Source organism: Lissotriton helveticus, chromosome 1_1 (assembly GCF_964261635.1).
Source record: "Lissotriton helveticus chromosome 1_1, aLisHel1.1, whole genome shotgun sequence".
NCBI classification, from domain to species: Eukaryota; Metazoa; Chordata; class Amphibia; order Caudata; family Salamandridae; genus Lissotriton; species Lissotriton helveticus.
Window position 1 is genome coordinate 475,867,289 of NC_136057.1, and position 22,483 is coordinate 475,889,771.

Consider the following 22,483-nt stretch of genomic DNA (forward strand, 5'->3'; position numbering starts at 1 on the left):
CTCTGCTGGACTGCTGCTTTGAAGAACTGTTGCCCCCCTGTGCTGTCCTGCTGCCTGCTGCCCTCTAGCCTGGGTGAGAAGAACGGGACCTGCGGCAGGTCATGTCAAAGTCAAAGGTACCACCGCTCCATGTTATTCCCTGGTGATGTTACAAAGGCAGTCATCCCTGAAAGCAGAAGTGCACTGACTGTGATGGTCGAGGAGGACTGGGAGCAAGAATACATGTGAAATTGATATACTGAATGCATGACAAATAGATCCGAGAAGTGTATACTTTCATAATCAATGCAAACATGAAATGCTAGTCTGGACTAGATGAGGGGGTGACACGAGTGTTAGATTTGTAAGTAGTACATTTAGAAACCTAACACTTCAACATTCAGATGAGTCCCTTGCGTGCTCCTTGACTTACAGCTCAAAATTGAGAGGAATCGCTCCTTAAAATTATCTGGCACGCTTAATACGGGTATTCCTTGTGCTTCGGCACTTTGATTTAGCCGGTAGCAGCCTAACATTAGTTTCCTAAATCTGAATCCACATACCTAAACATAATTTGCTTTGCCTTTCTGAAATATGCATGTTTTGCATTAAGCATGCTTGGTCCGCCCACAAATGTAATGTTTCCATAGCTATGTTCACTCCTGGGGGCTCTGCAAGTACCGTCTAATCAGCGTTCTAGTGTCGTGGGCATCGAGCACCCAGCCAAGCCCGCAGCTGTCGGGCTGTGCAGAGCTGCATGCCTGCCACACATCTGAACCGGAGGGGGAGGGGGAAGCGATATGGAAAAGCAGAGCTAGGGGGCTTGCACACCGCTCACGCCAACAAATAAACTGTTTAAATACACTCCTCAGTTTGCCAGATTCATACTAAGGACGGGCTGCATCCGATCCCTCCTCTGTCTATTTTTCATCTGGAATCACTTACTTTGTCACCCCAGTTACTTCCACTTTTACTCCCATATTAGTTCAGAAGGAAATGACGGGCATGGCAGGGGTGCTAATCGGCGGCCCACTGTACTGTGCGCATGTCTCTTCCTGCAATAAATATAGCATGTTTTCAGCAATGCCAATCCTTCAGAGAATCAACATCGAATGCAAAGTAAGACGAGGGGCAGTCACTCACGTAAGTGAAAAATAAGTTACAGTCAAGCGGATGTGAAACCAAAAGCGGTCTGGAGCCACTAGCAAACTGAAGCTAGCAAAGAAAAGAAAACCAAAAACAAGGAGGAGGGCCCATCACACACTGTACAGTGTGAAGGCCAAGCAAATCACCAGGGACAGAACTAAGCATGAAAAGGAAGGGCATTTACACAAATGCGCCAATAACAAGACATTATTTCTGAATGCCACAGATAGTAACGAATGGCAAACTGGGTTTACCAAACCCCACAGAAGAGATATAACAGGTTGATGGAAGCCCGACCTAAAAATGATGGTTCATCCTCCCATTTTTAAATGACAAAACCACAAGAAGGTGAAATATAGGTAGCAAATCATGCCAAACTCTGATCATTGTTGGCGTTCTTAAATGTACGTTACCCAGCTGAGGAACTCATCAATGGCCCATGGCATCCGATTCAATCCAGAATGTTAGCACTTCAATCCTGTAAGACGCTAATCTGCCCCCCCTCTGCCCAACGTGGACAGACTCATAGATTCTGAAGCTTTCTTTTCACTGAGAAGCTTTCATTGAGATCACAGCGGTCACCAATCCCAGTCTTTCCTAAGCATATGTAAGGCTAAGCACAATTTGTACCTTATTTATGTTCCTGAACTAGTACAAGGCCCAAATCTAATTTTTATGCACTCTTCTCAGAAACAACTGCAGTTATTAGTTTTGACCTGCACTTCTTATTTTGAGGTAAGAGAGGTTTTTATGAGCAAGTTTCATTTTTAACATGCACATAATAAAAGTGTGGTGAATAAAAAGTGCATAGCTCTTATGTGCATTCCTATGCTCTAACAATGAGGGTTGGCTTTCTGGGATTATTATTGACATTGAAAAACTAAACTTTTCAAATAAATTACTTCGTTCATATATGTATTGTGCAATTTCTTTGGTTGATCAAGTAACCCCTGTTACCTCATTTCTCTGAGTGTCTACCTGGGAATGCTATTGGATCAAAATGATACGTGTAGAGTTTAAGTGACTCAATTCCAGATGTCCAGCCAGACGTTTTACAATGTTGCCCCTCTTAAGGATTTCAGATCTGCTTCTTGATTTATATAATTCGGGTAAAAACAATATTTTATTGCTCCCGCTGTTATTGTTTGGAGTAGCCCAAAGCACTTGGCTAATAGTTTTGGCGATAAAGGTGAAATCTCCTTTTTTTTAAGATGCGTTTGCATTCTACTTTCTGGTTTTGGCCTAACTGCTGTCTTATCACAGGTAGCTTTTGAACCTATCATGTGTTTAGTTTCCTTGGGGCTTGTAGGGGATTTCTATTTGCCCACAAGGTTTTGTCAGACTTATTTACCAGTAAGTATTTGCCCTGGGTTATTACAAGGTCATAAGTCACAGTGTGCCGCCCGTTATCACGATTAAGCTTGCCTGGGGTTACATTTGCATCTGCTTGTTTGAATTCTGAGCGTTTGGCAGTTTCATCCTCCGCTTTCACTGATTTTGCATGTCTGCTAAGTTGCTTCTTCACTTTAATGGTGGCTTCGTGAGCTGTTTGAGATCGAAGATCGCAAACACATGTCCTGTTTGTTGTTTGCAGAACAAGTCTTCATGTGTTCCAACCTTGACAATCGCTTGTTTGTTAAGCACTTTTCCAACTTCTCCCTCGTAGAAAGAGACAACTTGAATTACTTCAGAGTCATTCTCTGCCTGGTCTTTTCTCTGATAGACGGAGATCCAGTGCTTTTGAAAAGCTGTGATCTTTCCCATCTTTCCCATGTTTCAGTGACTCTCCTTTGGGCCTTACAGGGATCGATACATCGATTGGATCCATCCAGATACTTGAAAATCAACAAAGAATTGACCGTCGCTACTGCAGCAGAAGTATGCAGTGTGGGTGAGTTCACTCGTTCATTTAGATTGCTTTTACTGTTACATGTATCATGTGCATGCAGTGTGTTCCAAGCAGTGCCCATGCCTTCCTTAATTCATGCACTGCAATTGCAATACCGTACTGAAAACATGCATTCTCATGTGAACTTTTCTGTTTACAGCTAAACTATGTCTCTCTGTACACATTCCTCTTACTGGAATTCATACGATAGAGAAACAAACTTGCAGAAATAGCTGCCTCGATATGTTTTATAAACAGCTACCCTAGATTGGATAACATTTCACACTATCTGCCCTCCGGTGGGACTGGAACATTCTTGATCAGAGCAGTACGGGAGTCGCCTTCTTTAGCAACACTGTCTATTTATACCGTTACCGGAAGCAGCGCTGCTCAAGGCCGCATCCGCCGAGCAGTGTGAAGGGCTTTCAGTTTCGTGCTGGACTTCATTGTTTGCAGCTGGCACTGCCTTGCATGGTGGGCCTATGGAGTTCGAAATGTAAAGCTCACGGGTACGTCTGAGCTTTGCACATTTTATGGACAGAAGATGCGGTATTAAGTATACACAGATTTGCATTAGTTAATCTGTCTGTCATCTGCAGTTTACCAAGAGCCAGCCGCCAAGAATTATTTAAAAAATAAATAACAGGTAAGGTAAAGCGTCATTACGAGTACCACGATAATTTTGTGCACAAAAAATGCTAAGCGAAATAGACAGGCCACAGAGTGAGGTATTACCCTGGTTAGGTATTACCATCCAAATCTAAATTGGAGCGGTCAGACTCAATCAATCAGTAATCTCACATGTGAGGGTCTTAAGGCGCTGAGTTGGGGAGGGGGACATTATATGTAGTAACAGAGTTTGCACACCTGTTTATTGCAGGTTTTACCTCTCTAAATGCTACCGTGTGCAGATTTCAGCATAAGTTTCATGTACAAAACCCCACAATGAAGAAATACATTATAAAGTTGGAACCTGGGCGCCAGTCAGCGACATAAATGTATCTGGTCCCAGAGTCTGCTTTTTATCCATTAAAAATAGGACCAACCACCTCAGAGTTTTCTGAGATTATCCCAGCTTGTCTCCAGTTTGTTAGCATGGTTCCCTGGAGTAAATGTACTTAGGCTCCTGTTGCAGGTGGCCGGGCGTGGATACCACGCGGGGCCATTCCAACTTGCCTGATCTATCTGGGCCTGGTATTATTACCGGTATCGCAAATTGGGGGCCTGGTAATTTGGACCTGAATATAGTGGACCTAGAGCATTGCGCTGTGTAACGCAAGTCCCTACATCCACTGGTGCACAGGGGCCTGGACACAGTGCTTAACTTGAGCCGGTGTGGCCCACCGGCACTTATTTTTGGGGACCAGCACTTATTTTTCCTCATCAGACAATGACTGAGAGCAAGAGAGAGAAAAACAAACAGAGGGCAAAGAAGGAAGAAGAAAGAAGTGAAAGACTGTAAATCAGTGAAAAAGGGAGAAAGCAGGAATCTGCAAGAGAGAGATATTCAGGGTGCGTGTGATACTGGATTAAGGAGGCATGAGGTGGATTGAAGACTACGCATTCCACACACACACCTTTAATAACACCAGCTGCAGGCTGAGCAGAGCTTTGGGCACTTGCATTCATTCCTTTACAAATTTAGCACTGCCTCCACTCTGCAGCGGTCCCTGTTCAGTCTAAGTTTTGTGAAAATCTTTGAAATATGGGAGTCTCAGGGCATTCTCACCACAGTCTGCAGGTGACCGACATCAGTTTTCGTTATCTCATGGACCCCATACTCACTCCTAAACTCTTCTGCCAGCCTACAACCCAACTTGCCAGGCACAACAAGGCCCTCAAAATAGCCCCTTGCCTCCAGGTGGTGAAAGGATGTAGCTTTAGACCCATTATTTCCCCCAATGCTGAAAAACACGCAGAATCTGATCATGTGTGCTTGGGTTTCCATGTTATTCCTCATTCTGGGTGAAATTACTCTTAATCCCTGAATATAGGTCCCCAGTATCTCGACGCCTACTCCAGAGCACATATAATGAGGTCCACAGACAGCAGAGTTCTATGATCGTATTTAATAAACATTAACAATGCCAATAGTCTTGGCAAGTAGGCTTTATTAAATGCACAAAATAGGTGCAGACCAAGGAGCAGTAATGCAAGCTTCCCTCAAAGGCCGAGAAGTGGACCACGGTTCATTGTGCTTAGCAGCAATACAGGCTTTCCTCCCACAGACCATGTACAGCATAAGAGGTGCAAGCTTCGCCCACACTGGGCAAGCGGCCTGAACTCAAGTCATTCTCTCTGGGTGGCCTAACCTTTTCCCTACTATTACCTTTGATTTTATTAGAAATGCCCCTCAGTTCCAAATCTTCCTGAAATGAAAACAGTTAATTGTATACTTGTTTGTCGAGCATGATGATCTTGGCACCTGCACTGGGGCATAGTGCTACAACATACCTTTCCATGAGGCACTTGCAAGACAAAGTTCTCATGCTCTTCGTTGCAATGGTAAGACTACAGGGCATCACTACATGACACTTTTAAATGCTGACCATACCAATGTAGAACATTAGTCACAACAGTAAAAAACGAATATTTAACAGCCTTAATTAAAAGTAGTTAAAATGTGATAAACAATCTAACAACCATACCACTTTTACAGAAATTAAGCAAGTTCCTCCTGGAAAACGGGTTTCCTTTGACTCCTGAAAAGTTTTCAAATTGTTGTACTTAAGATTTGTTTTCAGATACATCTTGTTCAAGCATGCCAGTTCTGGTCAGGAGCATATGAGATGTTTCAAGACTTCATTCCATAGGTTACACAGTCTGCATGTGTCTGCTATTCTTTCCCCCTCTTTGCAGAGTCTCTGTTCTCATTAACTTTATATTTTTCTGATAAATCAGATAATTGCAAACTTTACATCATTCCTATTGTGCACACTGAACGTGTGAGTGAGCATGACATAGCAGGAGCTAGTCCACTAGGGTCCTTAGGTACCTGTGTTCCAGACTGACGAATAAAGCCCCTGGTTCTCAGACACCAGTTACAGTGCAATATAAATAGGTTAGAGTCACTCATCGTCGAGCAGAGAACTCAGCGGGCCAGTTTTGACATTCAGACTTGGAGCAGAACTAGCTACTCCAAGCCTCCCAATCCAGCTTATGCAGCAATCACAACACCAAAACTGCCCTGATTGCATCCACTGACTACATCCGAACCCTCCTCGACTGAGGAAAAACAGCAGCTTTAATCCTCCATGACCTCTCGGCAGACTTCAGCACCATATCTCACCACATACTGATTGAAAAACTCCACCATATCGGCATCCAAGGGGACGCGCTCAGAAGGATCAGGTCCTTCCTCACCGGAAGAACGCAGAGGATCCACCTTTCACCACTGAACCCAAGGAGATAACCTGTGGTGTACACCAGGGCTAATTTTTTAGCCCCACGCTCTTCAACGCATTTATGACCCTACTGGCCAACATCGTCCGATCACATGGTCTCAACATATTTTCCTATGCAAAGGACACCCAACTCATCATCTCACTTAATGACAAACCCACTACCACCAGAACCAACTTCAACGGATGGATGACAAACATTGCTGACTGGATGAAGAACTGCCTGCAGCTGAACATAGACAAGACGGAAGTACTAACTTTGTCAACAGCAGCAACACATGGAATGACTCCTGGTGGCTATAAGACGTAGGACCCACACCCACTCCCTACAACTACTCCAGAAACCTTGGAATCATCATTGAGAACAAGCTCACCATGAAATCACAGATCAATGCCATCTGCTTCCTCTCTCTGCACGTGCTATGTAAGATCTTCAAGTGGCTACCGTGACACATGCCCTCATCATCAGCCGACTGGACTACGGCAATGCCCTCCAGGTAGGAATCGCTGCACACCTTCTTCAGAGACTTCAGACCATGCAGAACGGCACAGCCAGACTCAACCTTGGCCTTCCTGACAGACCCACCTTACACCCCTCAGGAAACTCCCCTGGCTCCCCATACAGAAGAGATGTCAATTCAGGCTGATGACCCACACACACAAGGCTCTACACAACTAAGGGCCCGCCTACATTAACCACTGCCTGAGCTTCCACCACTATTGAGAAGCCTACGATCCACCTCCCTTTCACTTGCCCATGCTCCTCACATCTAACAAAGCAGAAGTGGAGGAAGCTCCTTCTCCCACATCACAGCAAACACCTGGATCAGCCTCCCCATGCACCACCGGGCCATAACCCCATTTCCGGATTTCCCAATGGCCCTCAAGACCTGGCTGTTCGAATAAGCCTCAGTGGGCTTCAAGCGCCTGCATACCCTATCGAGTGATTAGCTGCGCTTCATAAATCCTGATTGATTGATTGATAGACTTAAGGGAGTAGCCAGAAAAAAATACCCCCATGTCCCGAATAGCTATCAGCGAGCAGTTGATGCAGGCAAACCCAGCAGTTGTTTGGGAAATTGCCACACCTAAGTGCATTCTGAAATTCTTAAAATTCCTTCTCTGCAGTCTAATTTGTCTTTTTTCTCTTCCTCGCCTATTCATTCACCACCCATCCTTCTTTCTTGTCATCTATCTTTCTCACCAGCCATTCATCCGTTTTACCTTTCTTCTTCCTTCCACCCATTTAACCTCTTTTCTTTCATCCATTCATCTTTCTTTCCATCCAGCCATCATCCTTCCACCCCTGCATTAATCTGTCCAGTCATTCTCTGTCCTTCTCACCATCTCTCTTTCTTTCCAACCCTTGTTCTTAGCCTTCAACTGCAAGAGGGCGTATTTACTATGTTCTTGGAGACCAGGGTGTCCATTCTGAGTCAAAGGAGCCATAAACAGCAACATAAATATTTCATTTTGACCATCTGCCCCTTGAAAACCCCCTCCCCCAAGATGCTAAAGTAGGGGGGGGGGGTTAATGACACCACTAGGCGTACTCATGAACACGCAGGCATGTGTGCTTCCCAGGGTTGAATGTAACTAGAGCACGTACACAAAATGCAAGGGGTGTACAGGATAAGAAGGAATCACTGTGCACTGCAGGAACTGACCAATTAGATAGCAGTACCATAAAGCACAGCAACAGTAAATATTTATTAAGAGAAACTAAAGATCATCACTTCTGGCCTAGCCCTACCAGCAGTGATTCCCTAAACCCGCATACCCGGCATCATCAAGTACTAGAGGCAAGAACATGTGATTGAGAACCTGGTGGTGTGAGTACCAATGTCCATGCTGCTGCTGCCTGGCATCCTCAGGTGAAGCTCACTCTCAGAGCCCCAGAGAGCAGCATCACCTCCTACGGGGAGGAGCATGTGATGAAGAACCTGGTGATGTGAGTACCAATGTCCATGCCGCTGCTGTCTGGCATCCTCAAGTGAAGCTCACTCTCGTTGCCCTAGAGAGCAGCATCGCCTCCTAGAGGCAAGAGCATGTGATGGAGAACCTGGTGGTGGGAATACCTATGCCGCTGCTGCCTGGCATCCTCAGATGAAGCTCACTCTCGTTGCCCTAGAGAGCAGTATCGCCTCCTAGAGGCAAGAGCATATGATGGGGAACCTGGTGATGTCAATACCTATGTCCATGTCGCTGCTGCTTGGCATACTGAAGTGAAGTTCACTCTCGATTTCCTAGAGAGTATCATAGCTTACTTGAGGCAAGAGCATGTGATGGCGAACCTAGTGGTGTGAGTCCAATCTCCAAGGCGATGCTGCCTGGCATCCTCAAGTGAAGTTAACTCTCGGAACCCTAGAGAGCTGCTTTGCCCTCTAGAGGCAAGAGTATATGATGCAGAACATGGTGATGTGAATAGCTATGTCAATGCTGCTGCTACCTGGCATCCTCAAGTGAAGCTCACTCTCAGTTTCCTAGAAAGCATCATCGCCTACTTGAGGCAAGAACATGTGTTGGAGAACCAGGTAATGTGAGTACCAATGTCCATGCCGCTGCAGCCTCGCATCCTCAAGTGAAGCTCACTCTCGGAGCCCTAGAGAGCAGCATCGTGTCCTAGAGGCAAGAGCATGTGATGGAGAACCTGGTGGTGGGAATACCTATGCCGCTGCTGCCTGGCATCCTCAGGCGAAGCTCACTCTCGGAGCCGTAGAGAGCATCATCGCCTCCTAGAGGGAAAAGCATGTGATAGAGAACCTGGTAGTGTGAGTACCTATCTCTATGCCGCTGCTGCCTGGCATCCTCAGGTGGAGCTCACTCTCAGAGCCCCAGAGAGCAGTATCCCCTCCTGGGATGGAGCTGCGAGTGTAAGTCAACACGTAAAGCAACTAAAGGAAACAATTACCTTCACTTCTATTGACAGGGAGTACCTGTCTCCCATTCCAGAAAGTTGGGTTGGATCTCCGAGTCCTGCTTTCAGCCGTTTGCCAAACCAATCACACGCAAATTTAGGACAATTAGCAAGGGACTGATATATGGTTATGATTGTCAACATTCATTGAAGGTTGTTTTTGAGGTTTCTTGTTTAAGCTGGGTTTGGACTAAATATTTGTAACATACAGTATTAATAATTGGGTCCCTCTATGTATCTGCTTATCCGTTCATCAGGCTATCAGGCTTCCTGTCCGTTTGTCCATTTGTCTACTTGGCTTTTTTTAGGAAAGCAAAATAGTTCCCGAGATGCACAATTGATCATAATTGGTTTAATTTCCTGCTTTTAACCTTTAGGTCTGGAAATTACAGCTATAGCATTCCAGTTAACAAATACACGCCCACCAACGTGAAGATTACTTTGGAAATCAAGTATGTTAAAAATGTTTATTTTTGCTTTGATGCCTTCTCTTGTAGTACCAGCTGCAGGGTCTCAGGACGTCACTGACTGTTCTGTTTTTTATTCCTTTTCTCAGGGTTCTATAATATAATGTGGATTTAGCACTGTAAGGAAGTGGAGAGCATTACTGAAATAAGAGATACGTTTCAATGTGTGTGTGAGTTACAGAAGCACAGAGGAGTGTTTAAGAGATCCCAGGAGTAATACGATCAACAGAAAAGCAACAGACACAGCAGATGCCCTGAAGGAGAAGGGGATAGAGGAGGGTTTTGGGGTCTTTCTTGAAGGTTAAGAGCAAGGGATGGTCTTAGATAAAGTGGATGGTCATTTGAGAGGCTGGGGACGTGATGAAGATGTCTGGGTCTTGTTAATGTTCCTTCATAGCCCTGAGGATCTCCAGTTTCATCAAGTTCATGCGTGTGTGGTACTGGGGTGGGTGGCAAATATTATGTTTTTCAGGTAGTGTGAATCACTGGTTCGTGTGAGCTTGTAGATATCATTGAACTTGCATTGACCTGGAATAGGACGAGCAACAGCAATGGGGATAGATAGCCTTCAGATGGGGAGGATGTATGTGGGGGGCCATTGGCACAGCATTGCCAATGACGATTTACAAGTGGATGAATGCTTTCCCTGTGGAGCTGAAGGTGTATCTCGGAGGCTGGGTTTGATCCTTCGTGGTACGCTAATTTAAGACAAAGTTACCTGGGAATTCTGTGTCATGTCCTGCTTTTTGAAGCAGAAGCAGGGGTTGATGTAGAATCTCAGGCACATGGCTTCGTTGAATGGAGAAGCTTTCAATGTATTTATTCTTGAGGCAGTATTCAATTAAGGCTTGCAGTGTGCCCCGTTTGATGATTAACTGACCTACAGGGGACTTACGCTGTTATCGTACAGGTAAGATGCCTGCCGGATCATTGCTCCACACTTGTCTATATAAAGGGCTAAACAGCATTTATTTGAAACAATTTTAAAAGGACAGATTTAAAACCACATGAGTGCCAGCTATTCATTTGAGTCAAATAGGATCAGCAGTCTGTGTGCCTGCCGTCTCAGATGTCAACGAGTTACAAGACGTGTTGAACCTGGTATCTAATAACAGGATTAAATCCCAGCTTTAGCGATATATGGGTCTAGGTATGAGTGGATTCAATGGCCAGAGGAGATCATGTTAGCTTTCATACAGTATTTTGATTTCGAATATGTAGCTGATATAAATGTACACACCTGGGTATGATACCTGGGTCGGTACACTGGGAGGTGCCGCCTGCAGCCGTGTTAACGATAGCCTTGAATGTCTCATCTGGTGCTGCTTCAGCTGGATTAGAGAGAGGATGTTCTTTGCCCCATGTTGTCCACTCACGTTAGTGTGGATCTTACCTTGCAACCTGTCGATAGTCTGCAAGCGCCTCTTTTATTTACACCATCCGCAACATGTCAGCCACGCCATCAGACTGCATGAACTAGGCACACTGTATCCAATGGCAGATGTTCTCTCAACACAGAAAAAACACATCTTGTCAGCTGATAGGACCTGACACAGAATATGGGCCATGGAACAGTCCCAATGTTTTGGTAGAACAGGAATCAGCTGAACTGTTTTTTTGGCTCAAGGTGAAGAGTACAAATAGTGTTTTCATTGATGCTTTTTGTTTTCACATTTTCATCGCTGATGATCCGATTTCTGTGCGTTTCTGTTGTAATGAACGGATCTGTCAGTGACTGCCTCTCTTGCTTTTTTATTCTTTGAAGCACAATTGAACCATTAATTATCTACCAATGTGAGATCACCCTGGGAAGCATCTGTAACCGCAGCACACACAGCAGGCGGAAAAGGGAAGCTACAATGGAGACAACACAGGTAAAAACCTACTCTAGGTCACTAACTTGGATCATTCACGGGCACTAAGAAAATATTTGCATAGCCCTCTCTAAAAATATGCACAGCTACTGTACAAAAATGAGACAAAGTGCCCCTGGCCCTAAATACCTAACTATATTACGATAACTCCCTTATTTCCCCTTGTCTCATTTCTGGATAGGTTCTTACATCATGCAAAGTTGCATTATACTTTTATTGTGATTTCATAGATAATGTAGGGCTGTATAATCCACTTTGTATAGATATGTTCATGTACAATAAGGGAATGCACATGGTGGTCGAATTGATGCTGCCAAGAGTCCAGCTTTTGTTTCCCCCCAGCATGCAAGGTCAGACGTGGCTTAGACCTAACTTTGGTTCCTGATGGGCACCACCCACACCTAAGGGTGTTGTACCTTTAGTGGCATTTTGGGCGGGAGCCAGGTTAAGGTCTCTTACAGTGCTGCGAGAGGGAGGGGGCATAGCCGGAATTCCCTTTAGTGCATCACCAAGGTGACGGGGGGTTTAAAAGCCAGGAACAGGAAGGGGAAACCCTCTTTTGTTGTCTCACCACAGGCTGAAAGGCGGACCGAGCTTCACGAAGTTACCCACCCTCCCATCCCTAAAAAGTAGAGGTCTAAATGGCGAGGTCCTGGGCAAGAGAAATGGCAGGGACACCGTTTTTTTGCGGGGCTGCTTGGTCCTGGAACAGGGCAGGCAGTCAATTGGGGGCTCCGGGATGGCTGGAGAGGGGGCTAACCTGCTGGTGGTCCTGGACTCTCTGGCCCTACCCGAGATGCCGGCGCTTGTAGTAAGCAGTTTGGAAATATACCTGCTGCTCTGGTGGCCGACTTTGCGGTTACCACAAATGAGAGCAGGGTATTTGGTTGTGGCCTGCTGGCACAATACGCGGCAATGGTGCCTCTGGGGATCGAAGAATGTAAATACAAATATGCAACCCATGGCTCAAAATGTATATTTCATAAGCCTACTGTTTTGCAATGTGTGTGCTTGGTTTATAATAAAATAGTAAAGTTGGTCAAGAGTTGACAGTGAATCAACAAAATAGAATTGCGGTATCTGAAGTAATAAAGGTACACAGTGAAGACCAACTACAGGCTTGGTGTATTTCCTGAGGAAGGGGAAAATGGGGTTGGGGTAGCTTCATTGGCGAGGGGGCTATTCGCAGATGGTATGCCCACTATTTATTGTGGCTTCCCAGTGCCTTGTCAGTGAGAACCCAACCATCTTTGGCCCCCAGATAAGCATCCCTACTACTCACGCCTCTGTGTAGCTCACTAATATCTTTACATCCCACTGCCTGGTGTGTTGGGCCACTTCACTGTCACCACAGCCGTGTTGAAGGAGGGGTAAGGTAAAGAGAAGGCTGTGCATTGTTGAGTGATAAGGTTGTGTGCAGGAGGACTTGTGAGAGAACAAAGGTATGGTCGAAATATGAGGTGCTGGCAGTAGCTCTTCTATTTAAGATTTGCATTTAAATTAGCAGGAGGAGTTTTTTCCTGATTAAGGCAACTTCACTGGACTTAATTATGCCAGCTACTGCCAGTTCGTTATTTGCTACATATCTTTTATATTTCTGTCTATCCTTTGAGATTAAGGACTTTGCAAATACATTAAAATAAAAGAAAATGAAATGGAAAGGAATTAGCAAGAGGTACAACTGACACAATGAAAAGTGAGTCGACATATGCTGAAGTCCAACTTTGCAGGACAAAGATGAATAAAACAAAAAAGAAGTGAACGGTAATTATTTTCAAATCTAATACTGAGGTACAGCCCCACTTCTACGGTATACACATTCTATAGGCTTCAATTATAATCACTGTAAATAAACATACACATTCAATATTTAATTTATTTTCTTTTTGTGCATAAATTATGCCACTTTTTTAAAGGTGGCTACTTCTGGGCTAGCTTAACTAGCCGAATTGTTTGTCAGTCTTAGAGGCGACACCGATCTCACCACTCGCATTTGTTTGTGCCGCTCTAGGGTAACAGGCAGCACTCCATTACTATGTCATTGAAACAGGCCCATCAAAAAATAACTAAATTTACACTAGATTATCTATGGGTGACCAGCTAATTTATAAATGATCAAAACTGCGTCCTGTTGCCAGTGCATAATTAAAAATATATATATAAGTGCCAGGGCCCTCGTCAGGAGGCCACTGCAGCTTGCACCACCCATTGCTCCTGACATCACTGCCAATGACAGTACAAGCACAACTACAAACCATAATACTCCTATAAGGGTGACAATTCAGAATATTTAAGATCCCCATAGCTATAGCAATAGCTTGGATGCAGGTATTAATATATATTTTTGGGGATAATCAATTTTATTAGCATTTATAAGAACAAAAACAAGAAGAAAGCGGGACGTTGCACAATACATCAGCATCCATCATCAGCAGATCATAGGATAAAAAATACAAAATACAAGGCCCTTGTAATAGCCCTCCTGGATGAAGAATAAAACAACAAAGCAAGTGGTAAGTCAACATGGAGGTCTACCCAATATGTTTAACCATTTGCCCCATACCTTCTCAAACTTCTCAGGGCAGCCCCGGGCCTCAAACAGAGGTTCTTCTTGGGCCGCGCACAAGTCTTCTCCCCGGCACCACCTACGTACAGTGAGAGGCCCTACCAACAACCAGGCCGCCACTATGTCTCGTTTGGCCACTGCTAATGCTGTGCCCAAGAAACAGTTATCGGCTCTGGAACCGTCCAGGCCGTAAAACACCGGATGGGATTATATGGGACCTGCCACCCCAAAGTGTATGTGAGTTCTGTTTCTACACCCGCCCAGAAGGAGGCGAGATCTGGGCATTGCTAGACCATATGGAAAAAGTTGTTACTTGAACCAGTTCAAAATGCACGTGGCCCGCCTTCACTCCCAGACTTCGGAGCTGTACCGCCGAGCAGAGGACGCAGAGAATCGCTTGAGGCGGAATAACCTACGCCTCATTGGCTTTCCTAAAAATGTTGAGCAGGGACATGCGGACACCTTCATCGAAAATTGGATTAAATCCTGGATACCTGCAGAGGACCTCTCGCCGCGTTTTGCCATTGAGCGGGCACACCGATCTCTGGCGGCCAAAGCCCCCACCGGGGCATCTCCCCCTCCTATTATCATCCGGATCCTTAATTTTCATGATAGGGACGCTGTCCTGAGAGAGGCTCAACTCCATGGCCCCTTGAAATTTCAGAACAATACCACAATGATCTTTCCAGACTACACCAGGGACGTTCAGGCCCAACGTCGTACCTATACAGAGGTTAAGCAGAAACTCCGTAATCTGGGCCTGCGTTATGGGCTCCTCTGCCCGGCCCGCCTCCGAGTGGTCTTCCAGGACAAAGCAATCTTCTTTGATACCCCCCAAGTGGCCTGGACATGGCTCATGGAAGAACGGCCTTTGAGAGCCCATCCTGCCTCCCATGTCAGGCCCTTCCCGGCCACCTCCTTCTCCACCCAAGCAACAGCGAAGACACCACCATTCATGCAGGAGGTGGAATGGTGCAGAGACCACTCTAGATTGCCTGGGAATGAATCACAGCAGCTGAACTTCACTGAGGTCCCTTCGGCCCTGGGACATCGCAGCTGGGCCAGTTCCCTGTTGAGGCTAGCCCATGACCAAGATCCCACTTCGACGCTGTGCCCAGCTCTCTCTGACTCAGATCACTCTCAAAGCCAAGCGCTCCGGGAATCCGGAGATGATGCTGGACTCTGATTTGGGGCCTTATGGTAACGACGTTGGTTTGAAACTCATGGGCCTTGTGGCAATGTTATTTAAATGTTGACAGCACATTATCCGATTAGCATGGAGGGGTCCACTGCTGTCGCCACAACCTGCCCTTCTAGCTGATTTAGGATAGCTTCTTGTTTTCGTTTGGGGTGACAGATGCTTCGGGTTTGGAAGTGTAGGGTGGGGGGTGTTGGGCGGGGTTAGAGGGGGGGCGTTGCCCTCCATCTTTTGTTTCCTTCGGCTCCGTTTGAGTCACCGTATGCAGCTGTGCATCTTTTAATTTTTATATTGTTTGCAATGATACTCTTTGGTTTTTTAGACAGCCCAATGCACGTACATTCACACTTCAACGACCTGGGTCACGCCATCCAGCAACAGCCTCATTCCTTTCTAGCATTCAAGACATGCCACCTCACCCGAGGCCTGGGCCTTTTCCAGCTCTTTTCTCCCTTGGTCATCCGTTTCCTAGATGCCCGTCCAAGGTAGGCCCCTCCACATCCTGTTGTGGAACGTTAAAGGGTTACGAGACCGCATCAAATGCACTGCTATCCTCAAAAGCGCCCAATGTCAGTCCCCTGATATACTTCTCCTCCAGGAGGCACACCTCCTGGGAACCAAATGCTCTTTCCTTACCCGATATGGCTTTGATGGGGTCTGGCACTCGGGCTTCACACGGGGATCTCAGGGGTGGCCACACAGACTCAGCGTGGGCTCCCCTTTGCCCCTATGCAGGTGAGGACTGATACACCACAACTGTCCACGACCCTCGGCCTGCTCCTTGTGCGCTCAGCTCCCACCAATGCAAACGTTCACCTGCAGCTGCTCGAGTGGACTTGGATTCGAGAAATTCAGCTCATCAGCAGAACAAACCATGTCCCTGTATCTGCCCTGCGCTTCATTATGGTAGGCCTGAGCATGTAACTTTTCCCCAGTCCAACGTGACCAAATAGGCATGAGTGGTACTTTGTGCTTCTTGGCGCTGTTTTCACCTAAAAATTAAAAAAAACTCATAACTATGGTTCTACTTTCTGGATTTTGTTGTTTGGTGTCAATTTATTTATTACATTTAACTCTATTTTCCCAAATTGGTTTGGTATTCTTCTTGTGTTTTCACATTGTTACTCTTGACTACTGCATAAATGCTTTCCACTTTGTCTCTAAGTTAAGCCTGACTACTTTTTTGGCAAGCCAGCAGAGGGTTAAGCACAGATTTATTTAGTGACTTCTGTGGTTCACCCTGACAAGGATTGTGTTTATTATTTGAGTTGGGCTTCCACCCCTATCAACTAATTACCCAATTTCTTTACAAAGTGGGACTTAGAAACTTTTTGCCAACTTTCTGCCTGGAGAACCGATGGAGACCTGGGTCAGTGCTAAAGCCACGGCTGTTCTCGTCAAATCGCTGGCTAGCTGCAACCCGCTGGTTTTCTCCACTGAAGGAGAGCCAATTCCAGAAAAGATTCTATGTCCGAATGTAGAGGGCTTCACTAGGATTTACACTGAGCAGCATCAGTTTGACATCAAGGTATTCCTTCACACTGAGCTTTTCCATCTTTTTGTCGACCATACCAGGACATAGCTCTTCAGCAACCCACCATTGTCGAGCCCAGCTTTGGATCCATCTTGCCGCGTGGCCTGTCAACCACTTTTCAGTAACTACCCTTTCTCCATAAAGGTTTCTAAGTCAGAAGGTAAACTTTCCTCCAGGACGAAACTAGTCCCTGTATAGATAGGTATATAGGGGCTTATTTACAAGTCACTTGTGATGCCAGTTCATCAATTTTTATTAAATGAAAAGTGACACACCACTGGCGCAAGGGGCTTGTAAATGAGCCCCATAGAGCCTGAATTAAAAAAATTATAATAAGCATATATTTACCTAGATACTGCATTAGTTAGGCCGTTTGCAATCGATGCACACAGGGTAACTAGCAGCTGAACACTAGACTCAGTCTCGACCCATGAGACCATAATCAATTGATTCACGGGGTTGGACAATCATTCGTTTAAAAAAATTTAGAAAGTAGGTAAACTCCTTTTTAGAGGGAGTACCTTTATCTCACAATAGGTGTGGGCTAGACCCATTACCTATTTTTCTGATCGTGAAGAAGTGCCAAGGATCGTCATTAGACCAACAGGGCGCAAAACATGTCAACCAATTACTTTTTATTCACACATACTGAGCTGCCATGGCACATCATATCCCTACGGTAGCCACTGTCTGTTATGATTTCTAACCCTGTCAGGATAATTGTTACATTAAAAGTTGATAAGATATCTGCTAGACAGTTTTAACTCACTCACTTTCATATTCATGATCACCGTACACTTCTGAGACCCTCCTGTGTGCACCCTTCATCATAAGGCGTCAAGCCACAAAAAGATATCTGCTAAAGTGACCCTTTGGGCGACCCATTGGCCATTGCAGTACCAGCCTGACAAGGAGCAAATGCCCAGTCTTGAAGCATGACATCCCTAGGGGCATGGGAGGACAACAAGAACTAGTTTTTTATATCTCTCTTAGGCTGTCTGACCCCAACCTAGTTTTCTATAGCTTTCTTTCTGTGTCTCTAGGAACACTACCCCCTCCTGTTGAAATGCCCAATATTTATATACATGATATTCTGATCTAGAACTCTGTACACCACTGATGGAAGCTGAAATAATTCTAGGTAGGTTGCTGTCCACAGTAAAATTTGAACTCAATGTTCTATATTGCTTTCGAGCATGAAGCCTCTATGAAAGTTACATAGTATTAAGAAATCACTTGAATACACGTCTGATCATTTGAACCAATCGTTTGACACACTTTCCATCAATGAAATTGTGTCACTTTTTTCCTTTTTCTGACATTCATCGGAAAATCATAATGTCCAGGAGTTTTTCCTTACGGCTTCTTGACAGGATCTCATTGCTAGGAGTCTACATGTGTGTGTGTAGTCTCTGAGCTCAGTCCAACTCTTAGTAGCAGCTGATACTCAGTACAGGATTACTTTTGGTGGCTAGGGCTGCTAGTTGTAATCTCTTACCTAAAGTTTTACAACTGAGTATCCACACACATTTTATCAGAGTTCCAGATCATTCTTGGACGGGTTATCCGCCTGGTCCAATGGTCTGTACCAAATCTTCCATGAACAAATACCCTCTCCAGAGAGTCCCATCAAAACAAATGAGACACTGTGTCTCTCAAGCACAAGTCAGGGGTGAGTGAACCAGCTATTCATCATTGCACAACTTGGCCCCTAATGAGCATACTGGCAAGTATGTTTGCCAGCCCCTGTATAATATGTCTGCTTCACGGCACTGCGACGTACACGGGTGATGGCCTGCGGGCTTAAGGCAACAGGCCTCAATGTCTGTCAATATGGGTTTAGAAACCTCGGAATGGACCATAAAAGATTTATTCCTGCCATGCTTTGCATGTCTTTCAGCCCATGTGAAATGGGTAAGGATGCATGCAGTGGAGGTACACGTGTGCGCTGCTTCACTGTGGGTCCCTCGCGTGGCTTTCGTGTCCTCCAGGCGAGGTGACCATTAACATGAGGAGGCACAGCACACGTATACATTCATGAATGACGAATGCACAGGAGCTAGAATAAACCATGCTCACATTATATCCAGCACTGTTTGCGGGTGGCGGTCGCAGTGTCAGGGTGGGGGAGGGGCATAGAGATCCTATGAGGCTTCCCCCTCATGAAAGCTGGACAGCGTCGCATTTCTGAGGGATGATAGCTACAGAATCCTGCTGTAAAGTTGTGTAAAGCTCTAGTATGTGTAATCACACATAACTTTTAGGCCAAATTATGGTCTTAACTAAGAGCAAAATGTATTGTAGTCACTGCTTTTCAGAAAGTCGCATTGAAAATACCCCTTAATGAGTGATAGGAAAATATGTGCATATTTCTTAATAAGGCTCTCGTTGATATAGTGACAAAAAAGCTGGCTATTTGCTCTCTTTTTGGCACTGCATATACCTTGTTTTCACTTTCACTTTTAACTGAGCTGGTTAGAGGCAGTGTGTGTGTAAGTATTTCTTTCTATTATTCTTCCTTATTTTCCTTTTCTATCCAGTTCAGGTGTTCCTCTGCCTGGGTCCCTTTGTCCTGGGCGCTAGAACCTTGTGCACTTGCTGTCACAGGAGCCACGCTCTGCTGGGCCAAGGAAACTGTGCTACAGGCAGATGTGGACAGGCCTTTTATTCCACCGGGCATTTCCCCACTGGCTGAGCCCTTCAAGTTGGTTTTGAAATCCCAGCGCCGCTCCCGGTGCCTCTGACACTTTCTCCAGCTCCCCGAGGTTACCTGTAGCAGTCACAGGGGGGCTTCCAGAGAGAGAAAGATATGGAGCGAAAGTGAAAGTTGAGAGAATGCGATCATAGAGGATGGAGGGTAGAAGGAGAGAGAATGGATGGATGGAAAGAGATTTCATTTGGAAACGAAGAGAGTGGGCTAGTTTGAGCTTCTATGCCAGGGTAGCTTTTGGTTCCCAGTCTGGCCCTGACTACAGTTCAGTGTACAGATGCCTGTGAGCAATAGAGGGCATGCAGTTCAGGAATCCTGAAGAGGAGAAAGCAGGAGACCCAACCTGAATGCCACCGTCTGCTACCTGGCCTTTCCTGCTCCTCTCTCTGGGTGGGAATCCATGCTCCACATCTTGCTGATAAACATGAAAATGGTCCTAGACTTATTCAAAATAAATCAATTATTTGACAGCTATTAATATATTGGAATTAATCCTGAGCAAAAAGAGAGCGAAATGTTCTTGTCTATGCATATATATACAATGTACCCATCAAATGTTCCAAAAGATGCTCATATCGAACATCTACATTTATTTCAAGTAGCACCCATGCTATTAGACCACTTGAGAGTACTGCCCTCATAATTGGCTATTTCCGAACCGTCACTGTTCAAGTACTTTTGTGTTAAAACTCTCCAGTATCTCAATAGCATGAGGTAGCAGCTTGTTGTTGAGTTGAACGGTTTGGTAAATATGGGCTGTAGGGGGCCCTACATTTTGGGGTATGGGTGTTTGATTTTGATCACGAAGCCAGATTAGTTAATCATATGGCGATCTGTGGAGGCGAAGTGAATAAAAAGAAAACAAGGTTAGCACTGACCCTGTAGTCGTGAGTGTCGTTATTCAATGTGCACTCCTTTGCTGCCTACTTAAAAGATTGGCAACGAGGCGAAGAACAGATGCCCACTCCTCAACCTGCAGAAAGGGCATAACAGGGGACTCACCTACCTTGGAAGCACTGCAGCCAGCCAATGCCATCAGAAGGGTTCACCACAGTCCTGGGTGGAGCGTCTGAAGCTGGCCTGCAAAGGCCTACTCCAGGAGGGATGCATGGGCGGCCTGATGCCGGCGATGGGGCACACCCAGTGCAATAGGTGCGCAGCCCTACAGCTACTATGTAGTGTCAGTCAGTAACTGGCCAAAGTGGCCAATAGAGGATGAAGAACTGTGCATAAGCCATCGGCATGGCACAGAGCTGACCCCAAAGGGTACAGACCATTGTGTGTCCCAGTGAGTGCACCATGAATTGGCCTTCTGCAAGCATCTGCCAATCACAGCGTAAACGTAAGTGCTGCAGAGGCCATCACCCCTGGCCCAAAGTTACTGAAATACAAAAAGGAAGGCGATAAGGGTGAGAAAGTGGAGGAAGAAAATAAATAAGGAGCATGGTGAATTTAAAAAGGAAAACATGCCATCACTCCAGGGCCCAAGGTGAGCAGTATGCCAATGACAGCGGCCGAGTACAGGGCCTTGCATAGAGACACACGCAATGGAGTAGAGCCAAAACCCCTGGCTCAGGACTACCCAAGGCTAACATCCTTGCCCTGGAACCATTCATCACCACAGGTCCCCTGAAGGTACAAGCGCATAAGTGGGAACTCTAAGTGGAGCACCTAAACATGTATTTTCCAGCAACTGCTGTTGAAGATGACCGAAATTGCACACTACTCCTCCATTTAGCCATTTTCAGACACTTATGAACTGTCACATATGCTACCTGTGGCAGCTCTGCTTCACACGTATGACACCACTGTAGCCACGTTCGAAAAGCAGTTTGAACCCATGGAAAATTCAGATTACAAGTGCTTCATATTGCAGCAAGCAAGGAAAGACCAGGAGGGTCTATAAACTCATTGAATGCCCATTATAAAGAACTGGCCAGCACCTGTACATTTAGGGATGAAAATTAAGAATTCATGGCGCAAAAAAATAGCGTGAACCTCTAAAACTCTATCAGCCTTATTCATCAACGGGCCGTTTTGCGAGCCCCTAATAGCGATTCATAGCGAATCGCGATTAAGGACTCGCAAAACGGGATTCATGTAGGAATTGCTAAATAAATAGCGATTCCTACACATTCCTTATTTGCGAGTAGCAAATTGCTAATCGCAAATAAGGAATAACTCCCCATTCATTCCTATGGGCCAAAAGGCCCATAGGAATGAATGGGGAGTATTCCTTATTTGCGATTAGCAATTAGCTAATCGCAAATAAGATAGCGATTTAAAGGGTGCCAGGGGTGTCCAAAGGACACCCTGTAGCACCCCTTAAATGCAAATTGAAACAGGTGTTGCGCACACACATGTCCAAAGGACATGTGTGTGTGCAACATGCAACTTAGAAAAATGCTTTTAAAAGCATTTTTCTAAGTTTTTGCTATTTACCCAGAGGTCTGACCTCTGGGTAAATAGCGGCCCAAAATTGCATTTTCGCAATTTTAAAATGCTTCATGAATTGCATTTAAGGAATCGCAAATAGATATTCCTTAAATTCAATTCTTTGCAAATGTGCGAATTCTTAAATAGCGAATTTTGCATTTGGGATGATGAATCCCAAATGCAAAAATTGCACTCGCAAAAGGCAAGATTCTGAGAATCTTGCCCTTTGCGAGTGCAATTTAGCTTGATGAATCAGGCGGCATGTCATTCAAGGAGACCAAGGGATGTTGCTGAGCTACCAAACAGCTCAAGAAATGCTGTTCATCCCATTTGCATTTTAGGTCACACAACCATTCTTAAAGGTTTG

General features: G+C 45.3%; 1 protein-coding gene across 1 annotated transcript in view; it reads left to right on the forward strand.

Annotated features, from left to right (window-relative positions):
- Positions 1-22,483, forward strand: part of MYRFL (myelin regulatory factor like) — an 874,676-nt gene that overhangs the window by 837,201 nt on the left and 14,992 nt on the right. Inside the window, exons 21-23 of the mRNA XM_078673905.1 lie at positions 2,929-3,016; positions 9,709-9,783; positions 11,564-11,672. Of these exons, the coding sequence (XP_078530031.1) occupies positions 2,929-3,016; positions 9,709-9,783; positions 11,564-11,672 (272 nt within the window). The remainder of the gene's footprint in view (positions 1-2,928; positions 3,017-9,708; positions 9,784-11,563; positions 11,673-22,483) is intronic.